The sequence below is a fragment of the Rhinolophus sinicus genome, chromosome 16 (assembly GCF_057876585.1).
Source record: "Rhinolophus sinicus isolate RSI-liver-muscle chromosome 16, RSI-T2T, whole genome shotgun sequence".
In the NCBI taxonomy this organism is placed as follows: Eukaryota; Metazoa; Chordata; class Mammalia; order Chiroptera; family Rhinolophidae; genus Rhinolophus; species Rhinolophus sinicus.
The window spans coordinates 48,965,004-48,976,391 of NC_142516.1; the positions used below are offsets into that span (position 1 = coordinate 48,965,004).

General features: G+C 46.4%; 1 protein-coding gene across 9 annotated transcripts in view; it reads left to right on the forward strand.

Moving 5' to 3' along the window:
- The window catches only part of KANK1 (KN motif and ankyrin repeat domains 1), a 188,509-nt gene extending 179,395 nt beyond the window's left edge, over window positions 1-9,114 (forward strand). For all 9 annotated transcript variants that reach the window (XM_019730205.3, XM_019730184.3, XM_074330512.2 and 6 more), the window contains 5 exons: window positions 1,827-2,046; window positions 4,380-4,522; window positions 5,173-5,373; window positions 7,395-7,493; window positions 8,089-9,114. In XM_019730205.3, the coding sequence (XP_019585764.3) occupies window positions 1,827-2,046; window positions 4,380-4,522; window positions 5,173-5,373; window positions 7,395-7,493; window positions 8,089-8,151 (726 nt within the window). In that variant the 3' untranslated portion in view covers window positions 8,152-9,114. The remainder of the gene's footprint in view (window positions 1-1,826; window positions 2,047-4,379; window positions 4,523-5,172; window positions 5,374-7,394; window positions 7,494-8,088) is intronic.
- The last annotated feature ends 2,274 nt before the right edge of the window (window positions 9,115-11,388 follow it).

An 11,388-nucleotide genomic window follows, 5' to 3' on the forward strand; every position in this document is an offset into this window, starting at 1 on the left:
ATTATGTTCTGATGTGGAATGCAGGCAGCCACTATTTTTAAACATGGAAATAATTGCACTTGTCATCTTCTCACAGTTTGAGAGATTCAGAAGCAAACAGCAAAGACATTACATGGTTGCCATAGTAAGCATGAATGGAACAACATAGGACAGACAAGTATTTCTCTGACAGTGGTGAATCTGACACCATTGCCAAGTATGTCGCTTTCTCATGCACTGGTGAAGTTTCGATGGGCGATTTCTTTCACAGGTCAGACCAACGCTGTGCTTGGCAACTCTGTTCAGTGCATTGAGAAAATTCACTGAGGACATGTAGCTTTTCACGCTATTTTAGATAGTATTGTGCATCTGAAGTTTTGCATATTAGCAGTAGATTTAATATGAAGTTTTATGCTGAGTAACTGAAGTCAGCAGCTAGTGAGAAAGTTGGTTTATCAGGCTCACAAGGTTATAGAGTTACGAAACCAAACATTTTTGTTAATTGAGTATTCATTCAGTGAAAAAGTATTTAAAGTTTTGTGCTGTGAAGAGTAGTGATCGTGTGAATGGTCAGAACGTCGGGGCCATATAACACTACAGGACATTGACTGTTTCGCAGTAACAGAGGTAGGGCACCCAGATAACATAATTTCCCTTCCTTCCATCTGAAAACTCCATAGAAATCGAAATCTGAATATGTACAAGAGTGAGCAGAAGAAAATAAAATAGATGAATTGTTTTCTTGATCAGGACCCTTTTCATGAGTGACCAAAAATAAAATGGAGTGGGCTGAAACTGAATAATCAGTAGAAGGAAGATAGAGATAGACGCTCTACAATCCCAATCCCACCGCTCTATAGACAGAGGACTTCTTGGGTTCTGATGCTTTTGACATAGGCTTTGCATCTTTCTCTGATATATTCTTAAACTTTTAAAGAGCAAGCAAAGCACAAATAAATGGTAAACTCATATAAAAGATAGCCCTCAAAAAAACATGGTAGTTACCCCATCACCAGCACTGGCTATGCCCAACCTGCCTTTCCCTCCACATGGTCCAAGTTTGACCTGATCATCCATAAAACACATGCCATGTTCATGTGTCCACACCCTTAGGGAAAGCAAGTAGGGCTGGCAATGGAAGGCAGATAATCCTAATGGGAAATGTAATTTGTGCTATTTATTCCCTTTCCATGACTGAACATTTGTATTTGGGATAGGAGTGGGAATTGAGTTGGTTACATGCTTATGGTCTCCCTAGCCTAGTGCTGTGGAAATGTTGAAGCAGTTGAGGTTGGTCTGGATAGGGTGGAAACAACATAATTAAGTGTGGGTTGAGTATTTTCTTCTGTCCCAATTACTATGAAAATCGTTTGCAAGACCAGCATAACTACATAATAGTAATAGTTCAGTAAGAGAGCTATGCTTAAGGGTTTTACATGTATTGGCCTCATTGTTCTCATCACAAACGCTGTGAAGGAAAGGTATTTTTATTGTCCCCATTTTACAGATGATGACACTGAGGCCCAGAATAAATATCTTCCCCGGAGTCATACAGCTCATAAGTAGCAGAGCCAGACTTTGAACCTCCGTGGTAGAGCTCTTGCACAGCGCTATGTGGCTTCTTTTTGAGAAGTTAGAATATGTTTGTGGCTTAGAGTCAGGAGAGATGGTCCAGTGTGGAGTGTGAGGCTTCTCTGAGAGCTCTGGATTTTGTTAGTTGTTTTTGAGAGCCAATTCTGACTGCATACACTTTGACTATAAAAGGCCTGCTTTCTTGGGCTTTCGGCTAGGTCTCAGAAAGTCTATAAATAGAAAAACTAATGGCCACTTGCTCGGTGTTTTGGCAGAGGTTCTGTCTGAACACCCTCCAGCACGAGTGGTTCCGCGTGTCCAGTCAGAAGTCAGCCATTCCGGCCATGGTGGGGGACTACATAGCTGCCTTTGAGGCCATCTCCCCAGATGTCCTCCGTCACATCATCAACATGGCCGATGGCAACGGCAACACGGCCCTCCATTACAGCGTGTCGCACTCCAACTTCGAGATTGTGAAGCTGCTCTTGGACGCTGGTACGTTGGCTGTCCCGGTCTCTTCTCTAACAGCACTCAAGTGGTGACTCACCTCGAAGATGCTGGGTCAGTCCACTCCTCACTCTGTGACCGTCCTAAAATCCTTCTCATTGCTTTTCCACATGATGTGGCAAGGATATCGTTCCTGACTCATCGTGGGAGGCTTGACATTTAAACAAAACTGGGTGACACAGATTCCAGATCTGTTTTGAAAGGAGACTTAGAGGATATTCTTGCTCCAGTTCAGCTGCACTCAAGTGAGGTGTATCCCTGGTAATAAGCATGACTCATGCTCCCTTCTCAGCTGAATCAAGCAGGCTTGGTGGGTTCGCTCTCAGGAGGCAGAGGACTGTGTGTGGGGCCGGAGTCATAGCTTTGGTGTTTGTGGGCTGCTCCATTTGTGCTTGTTCCGCGACCTCCATCCAACGGTCTCACGGAGCTGTGCAGTTAGTCAAGACGGGGACCAAGCAAAGCCACTGTAACAGGTGATGGTAGGCTCATCCCCATTCCCGCCAGAATTACACCCAGTTATTGGGAAATCAGCATAGAGCGAAGAAAGTACTATTCTTATAGCTGAACCATAGCAGTGACGATAGTGAAAATTGTTGCGGATGATTGGAACTTGCCATCCCAGAATATAGTAAATGGATGTATTTAACATGAAGTGAGGGATTGGTACATATAAGGGTCCCTTTGCAAAATAGTGAGCTTTCAACTTTTTATTAAAATGGAGCGGTCCATAGAGTCCCCAAATCACATTTATTTTTGAAATAGCCTATTTTCACTTCTAGTATATGACTGATACAGAATTCACTACTGTCTAATTAATGAGAACACCTAATTTAGAATATGAATATAAAATTGTGCAGTTTTCCCATACTGCTTCTTGACCCAACTGTCCAATTCTTTCTACTCTGTTTTGGGGATGTTGGATTAATGCAGAGAAGAAACCAAGCAGATTTATGCTTTTTTCTCTTCTAAGTTTGCTTGTTCCCTGTGTAGGGGCTGTGTCAGAGTAAAACTGCTTCCATCTTTCAGGAAGGAATTCCAAATCTCCTTCCCTTCACATTTTCCAGACTATAAACAAAGTTGGTGATACTGTCAGTTCAAGTTATTGTGTAAAGAGAGACATGGGTAATATCCAGGAAAGCTAAAAACAAGATTTCAGGATTACTCCTGAAAGTAGCAATTTAATCTATCCTTGGAAAAATTGTGTGGGCAAGATATTTGGGTCAATTAAATGATTTTCATTCCATTGTTGAATAGCTTTGGTTAATCGCTTTTCTGGATTTACTCAGCTTTTTACTGCTCACCATTCTAGGCTGAGATGGTGACTCCATATAGTGTGTTTGTGAATCTGTAATACTGCAGTATCTGCGAAGAACTGAACGTCACAAATGTCTGCTTCTGCATCACACGGCGTTTTCTTTTTTTTCCTTTTTAACATTAAAAAATATGCACTGTTGTTAATGCCGTATGTCCCTGTGTACAGTTGTTTTAAAACTAAAGGAAAGTTTTCACGTTACCTTCTATTCTCATTCTTGATGATGGAAATATCCTGAACATCTTAATTGTACTTGATCACACATATAAAGACTCTTTCCTGCACTCTCCATTCCTTTCATTTCATTAGAAAGTGAAGGAATTTAAAAATGTCTGGAGGATAATTTAGCCCCAGAAAACCTCTTAAAAATTACAGGAATAGAGAAGGTTGGGTTTGTAAGAGTCTGTTAGTCCCTGGCAGTTTCTTAGGGGACTTTACTGCATTTGTTCTCAAACCGCAATTCCTAGAGTAGGTGTCATGTGATTGAAATTCTGCTTATAAGGGCCTGAAACACGTCAGATTATTAACCACAGGGTCTCAGATTAAGTAGTGGTTTATAAGTAGATAACGCCATATCAGAGTTCCACACACAAGCCTTTACAAATCTCTTTCACTTGTAGCTCTCACTGCCTTCTTTACTTCAAAACAGTGATTTCCTAAACACCGATTAATGTCTAAATCCCACGTTACTGTTTATTCTTCACAGCAACCATTACGTAGAGCAACCTCCTAGGCCAACCAACTATTGCAATTGAACCACCAGTTGCAAATAAGACATGCTATGAAAACTCACTGTTGCTTCTGGCCTCATGAACTAGAAAACAACCAAAACAAAACAAAACACCTCTTGCTTTTTGTTTGTTTGGTATAGTAACATCTCGCACATTTCCTTCCAAGTCACTCCCATACTTGGACCGCCTAAGGCCACTTCACTGGGTTCTTCCAAACACCATACCTTCCGCTCGTGTTAGGAGCTGGCTTCTCCCTAAGGAGACTCGTGTCTTTGCAGATGTGTGTAACGTGGATCATCAGAACAAGGCAGGGTATACCCCCATCATGCTGGCAGCGCTCGCCGCCGTGGAAGCAGAGAAGGACATGCGTGTGGTGGAGGAACTGTTCGCCTGTGGGGATGTAAACGCCAAGGCCAGCCAGGTGAGTGCGCCTGCTCCCCAGGCTCACGCTCAGGCTCGCTAACGCGGCTCTGCCCTGCGCAGCTTCCCACACCACCCTTCCCACCACTGAACACCTACTCACTGGCCCAGCCAGGTCCGTGTGGCTACCTGGCCATCCTAGGCGACCACACACACTGACGCAATACTGGCTTTACCTTCGCACTGGGAACTTCTCCGTCCTTTGCCCTGTGTCGCCTCCGTGTGGAGCAGTGTGCACAGAAACTGCAGGTCAGCCTGCGTGTAAGTGACTGGGAGTCCCCGGCATCTCCAAGGTGACAGGTGCTGCCTGACTGTCTCTGTACATAGTGTCCTCATGCACCGAGTGCCCCACATGGGTTCAGTTTGACTTTTAACCATCTTCTGAACTTTCCAGCCCCTTGATATAATGAGACAAATCCTCCAAGCTAAAGGGAGACATTGACTCATGACTTGATGCTCTGACTTAGCTCATGGCTCACGAGGAACTGGTTGCTCTGTGCCTGCCAGCACCCGACCCCAAGTACTTCCCTGTCCCCCTTTTCCTTCTGTCATCACGCTCCCTGCTCTCCTCCCCCCAGCACAGCCCCACTACGGGCCATACCTTGCCAGCCTGTTATGTGCTTCTAAGTCGGCTCTCGTTTCTTCCCACAGGCGGGACAGACGGCCCTCATGCTGGCGGTCAGTCATGGGCGGATAGACATGGTTAAGGGCCTGCTGGCCTGTGGGGCTGATGTCAACATCCAGGACGACGAGGGCTCCACCGCCCTGATGTGTGCCAGCGAGCACGGGCATGTGGAGATCGTCAAGCTGCTGCTGGCCCAGCCGGGCTGCAACGGCCACCTGGAGGACAATGTAAGCTGTCTCCATAGGGCCACCAAGCCAGGGCCTGCAGGGACACAGGGAGGGAGCTCTGCGAGTGCTGCTTGGCAAGGCGGTGGGAGGGATCAAATCCTCCTTGATTCTCCTTGAGTATTTGTGTTGCCATCCAGGCCACCTCCTGTCGTGGCCCAGCTTGGCAGTATCTACTGTGTGCCGGCTAATACTCCCATTAACTAAAGCCAAAGACAGAAAGATACATAGGCCTCAGCCCAAAATTTACTAAAGGAAGAAGGTGATGGGCATGTACGAGAACCAGCAGACTAAAGGGGAATAAACAGATTTACAGTACAGACTCAAATTCAGTGTAGGCAGCTTCTGAATCCACTAAGGAGAGAGGGCCAGGTCTGGTCCACAGGAAATCTGGATTACTAGCCGTTACAAGCTGGGGTTATTATTGGGTGTCTAGAAGCGTTGTTATTGCAGCGAAGCACTGTCCCACCCCTTCAGTAGAGGTCATTGGAGTGACTAATTTGTGATGTTTCATCAGCGAGAGCATCCAGATTGTCATGGCTTCTGCCCACTCCTGCTGAGACTCTTAATTTCCTCTCCCAGTTCCCAGTCTGTCCCCATTCCCAAATAACCCCCTTGACTGGGAAACATTCTAAGGAAATCTGCTCCTTCTGATGTCTCCAGGCCAAAGGGGAGCAGCACTGATAGGTGAAGCCACAGGAACTAACACTGGAGTGATGGTGATATGGTTCCAAAGGTCGTAAAGGTCGGGCTGGGTTGGTTCTGTTTTTGAAAGTTTTGAAAGTGGAACACGGCTTTGAACCAGAGCTTCCTTCAGCTCAAAATACTAAAAAGGTAGAGGGAAAATGTCCTCCTTTGCACCACACTTCAGAGCCCTGTGAACCCATGCCAACAAGAAGAGCAAACCAGTGCAGGGATTTGCTGGCACGAAGGGACTGATGGCTTCTGCAAGTGCCACGACTTCCCCAGGCGCATGTGAGCTGCGGTTGTACCAGATGTCCTTCCTTCCGCTGGAGCAGAGGGAGTTTTCCACCTACCTTTCCTATCTTTCCTTAAGAATAGTTTGTGTTTCGTGTGTCTTGTTTTCTTGTTTGTTTGCTTTCACTTCTCCTCTCTCAGCAATGAACAGCTTGCAGATATAGTAATAAGAGGCCAGAGAGCCACAGTGACTTCCAGAAATCCTGGTCACCTCCGTTAATTGCCTGCTTCCTTATTCTTAAAGGAGTAGGAGGGCATCCAAGTGGCCTCCGGAAGAAAACTGGCCTCCCAGAATTCACAGAGTGGGAGAGAGGGACCATAAAATTCAAACCACATGCAAATTGTTTCCTGCTGCTAGTGACAGAACGGGAGTCCTTATTCCAAGACAGAAAATAAGTTTTTGCCTTGATGCGCCTTTATATCTATCTAAATCCCTGCAGTTTAATGGAAACCAAACATTTAACTGAAAATTTTTCTTTCCCAGGTTTAGTGCGTCCCTATGCTTCTACATCAGTGTTCCTCATGGCATTTCGCAGGGGTGGTTATGGCTGTAGGATCAGCTCCCTCCCCAAGAGAAAGGTTAAGAGATCTTTGGCAAATGGCAGGACTTCAAAGCATAGACCATGACTTGCCTGCTCATTTGTAATGATAAGAATGAAAATTGTCCGTCCGTACCCCCCCCCGTCATCTACTGCCCCCTGCTGGTGGGCACAGTGGTTGAATAAAAGTTCTTCACCAGCAGCCAGCCTTCCTCTGTGGGAAATGTGCCGTTTGCAGACCTGCGCACTAACCCTGCGAGGCAAAGTCAAAACGAATGGGTGATGCTTTTCTTGACTGTGATTTCCTTACAGTGGAGGCTGTGCCTCATCCATCCTTGTATTTAGGGCTTAGTACATAGAGGTCCAGAAAAGTTCCCTAAAGGACTGAGCAAATGGCCAGATTCAGGGAACCTTGTCCATTACTGGAGGGTGTTTTGCTTTTTCACCTTTTGGCTCTCTGGAAGTTTGACAGATTTAACCAACCTGGCGTATTCTTCTTGTCTTAAGGATGGCAGCACCGCGCTCTCGATCGCCCTGGAAGCAGGACACAAGGACATCGCTGTCCTTCTGTATGCCCACGTCAACTTTGCAAAGGCCCAATCTCCGGTCAGTGTCGTGCGTTTGGCGTTGGTGAACAGGCTGCGGTCCACCAGACTGGGGGGCCCCCTTCCTCTGAGAATTGATGGGAGACGCGGGTTTTGTGATGATTTTGAAAACGGAAGTTTTAGTCTGGAACTTCAGAGTTCACGATCTTTACCCCACCCAGAAGGCCAGGAGTGCTAATGGTTAGAGCAGCAGAGACTTGATGCCTGACTTGTCCTCAGGAGACAGACACTCAGACGCGCCCATGAAGGGTTTATTCTGGGCAGAATTATCCAAATGGCGCATCCTGAGCCCATGAATACATATCGCCACATTCCTAGCATTTTTCCTAACGCAGATAGTGTTAGCAGGACCCTGTGGCCCCAGAGTCCACACTTAGTGGGAAGTTGATTTCGCAGGACAGCTGGACGTGGCACTGCTGAGCCCAGCTGACCTGAGCTGCTCCTGCTTGGTGGGCCTGTGTCCTGTGTTCCAGCTCTCCTCGCTGTCACTTGTGGGTGGTTGTCAGCTATGGTGGACAGAGTTCCTAGGTCACAGAGGACACATCTGCCTGAGATCGCTTATTAACCCCCAATTTTTTTCCTTTCCTGGTCTCTAGGGCACCCCTAGGCTTGGAAGGAAGACATCTCCTGGTCCCACCCACCGAGGTTCATTTGATTGATTATGTGCAAATAGCCGTCCATTTCCATGCCACCATTAAGCTGCTAATTATTCCTGTTGGGGTGACAGATACTGAATGTATATGTGTTGTGCCTGAGCTCACCAGCAAACAGAACGCGCAATGCCAAGGCTGAAGGCTGGTGCTGTCACAGTGGAAGCTGAGCCAGCAGGAGATGGCCGGTGGGCACACACCGCCTCGCTCTGGCCATCTTCCCTCTGTGTGGAGGGCACTTGACCCCAGTCGCTGTTGCTGTTGAGTCTCTGCTCCGTTATGTACAGTTGTAGGAAACTGTAATCTAACCTGAACGGGCAACTTCTATTCCTCCTCTCTCCCCGCCACCACTCTGAGAAGTGTCAGGTTCTCGCTGGCATGGTGTTTTCAAATTTTCCACAAGTATTTACATTTGCTAATGTGGAACCATTGGAAAGCTCTTCGAAAATTCCATTCCAGGATGGTTTTGTCGATTTTTCTTTTGTCTTTATTATTTTAAAGTAAGTAAGTTGAGGTGACTTTGATGCTCAGCAACTTAGGCCTGGGCTGGTAGGTTTCTGGTTTAAAAATAAAAGATGGGACTCTAAAGAAGTATAAACTTACAAAAGGAAATCTCTTCAGTTGGTTTTATTTAGGTGGATGTATTACATGATTTTTTTTTATATAAAAGGTATCTATATAAAATTGACAACAGTATTTTCAACTTTTATATTCCATGGTAATAAAAGACATGAAGAACTACATGTTATAGTACCATATTTTTATTAATAATTGCACAACTCTAACGGTAAAGGTTGAATTGTGTTAGAGGAATCGGCTATGTGTTTGCCTCTAGAGAAGCATAGTGTAGTTCTCCACATATTTATGGATTCCTTTATACCGTGTCACACTTACTTTGGTCTTACATGTATTTAAATGTTTGAAGTGCCTTAGACTCTTGCCATATTTTCAAAATAAACTTTCATTAAGCTCTTTACTTGTCCCCGCTTCATCTCTGACAGCTGTCTGCCCCCGTCCTATTAGGCCTTACAGCAGTGGCCGCATGAGGTGATGGATGGATTGCACAGGGAGGGTGACTGTCCGGCCTGCTGGTCTTGCGCTCCGACAAGAGGAGACATCTTCTGAGAGCACTGCTTTGTTTCCACAGCTCTGCTCATCACTCAGGTTGCATACCATGAGTCTGAAGTTAATTAGGCAAACCATTCGTCAGACAGGTAATCTCCAAGGGGAGGCAATGAGTGAACTTTTCTCATGTGCAGAAGCAGCAGTCCTTGATTCTAATTTTGGGTGCAATGGTTGGGTAACTGGTTGAAACCTGTAGTGATGAGAAAGGAGAGGTGAAGCCAGATAGTTGGCCCAGTAGCACCTGTTTTCAAGTCCTTTTTTTTTGTTGTTTTTTTTTTATTGGGGAAGGGGAACAGGACTTTTATTGGGGAACAATGGTCAAATTGTTGTCCTTTCAATCTTAGTTGTGGGGGGGTTCTGTTCAGCTTCAAGTTGTTGTTCTTTCAGTCTTAGTTGTGGAGGGCGCAGCTCAGCTCCAGGTCCAGTTGCCGTTTTTTCTAGTTGCAGGGGGCACAGCCCACCATCCCTTGCGGGAGTCGAACCGGCAACCATGTGGTTGAGAGGACAGGCTCCAACCAACTGAGCCATCCGGCAACCATGTGGTTGAGAGGACAGGCTCCAACCAACTGAGCCATCCGGGAGCTCAGCGGCAGCTCAGCTCAAGGTGCCGTGTTCAATTTTAGTTGCAGGGGGCGCTGCCCACCATCCCTTGCGGGACTCGAGGAATTGAACTGGCAACCTTGTGGTTGAGAGCCCGCGCTCCAACCAACTGAGCCATCCGGGAGGCAGCTCAGCTCAAGGTGCCGTGTTCAATCTTAGTTGCAGGGGGCAGAGCCCACCATCCCTTGCGGGACTCGAGGAATTGAACTGGCAACCTTGTGGTTGAGAGCCCACTGGCCCATGTGGGAATTGAACCGGCAGCCTTCGGAGTCAGGAGCACGGAGCTCTAACTGCCTGAGCCACCGGGCCGGCCCTCAAGTCCTTTTTAAAAAGTAAAGGGGATTGAGTCAATATCGTTAAAATGAAGAAGCACAGTGCCAAAATGCATAGTAGGTGTTTCAGCAGAGTTGCTGATGGTGGATTTTAACCCAGGTCATTTGTGCCAGCCAGGTGCTTTGGAAAAATCACTGAGGCTTTTTTAAACCTTTCTTTCTTTCCCTTATTCCTCTCCTTGCCTTTCATTAATTCATTCATTATTGAGCTCAAGGAAAAGGCCAGAGACTAGGTTTTTCAAGCAGGTGTGTGTGTCATCACAATGCTTGCACTGGAAAGCCTGTTTCACAGGCTCACAGGTTTGCATCTTTTAGAGAATTTTGGAGGAGCTGTGAAAAGCAGCACTTGCAATTCTGGCCAACTTGGAGCAGTAACCGATGCTCTCCCAGTACAAGCCGGGGGCCTCTGGGGCAGAAGGGCCATCCTCTTCTATGAACCATGAAAGTGAGGTCACAGCTACCTGGCATCATGGGCATCCCACTCCCTCCCACCCTGGGCCCTCCCCGCCTACCGCCCCTCACCCTTCACCCTAGGACAGATCTGCTAGCTCTGGGATTTGGGCCAAATTTCAGTTCAGATAGTTATTCGAGCCCAAGTTCCTTCAGATCTGAAATAGCACCATAAATTAAAGCAGAAGAGTGTTTGTGTGTGCAAAAAAGCAGGGCTGTGAGTTTTCTGCTCCTGAGTGGCATGGCATGCCTTTTGAGTAAGGAGGCCTGTACCTCAGGTGGTTTGTGATCCTGAGAATTGGCTTCGTTCCATTGGAGAAAGGAAGGCATTGCTATTGTTAGGCGTGACAAAAATGAATTCCTACATCTGCATGCTACATTTCAGATTTCTGGTGCTAAATTTTGCAAAAGAAGACAAGTGCTTGTTTTACCGTGGAGTGAGGTCTTCTTCAATACGCATCTAACTTCTGGGTAACCTATGCTGCCTTGTGCCTTGTTTGCTCTGCTGACACTGGGCACTTTGAATGCTTTTTATCTTGGGATCTTGGCACACTATATAAACCAGCCTGATTCTCCCCATGTACAGCTGCAATTTATTGAAGCACACATCCATAAAGGGATTTGTGGCAGGATGCTTGGGCAAGGTCCCCAGAGAGGCCAGCAGAGGGCTGGAGCCTCCTTGTTTTATTTTCAGCTTATGTGAAGAGAAGGCTAAACCTTTAAGTAACAGAGAGCCACT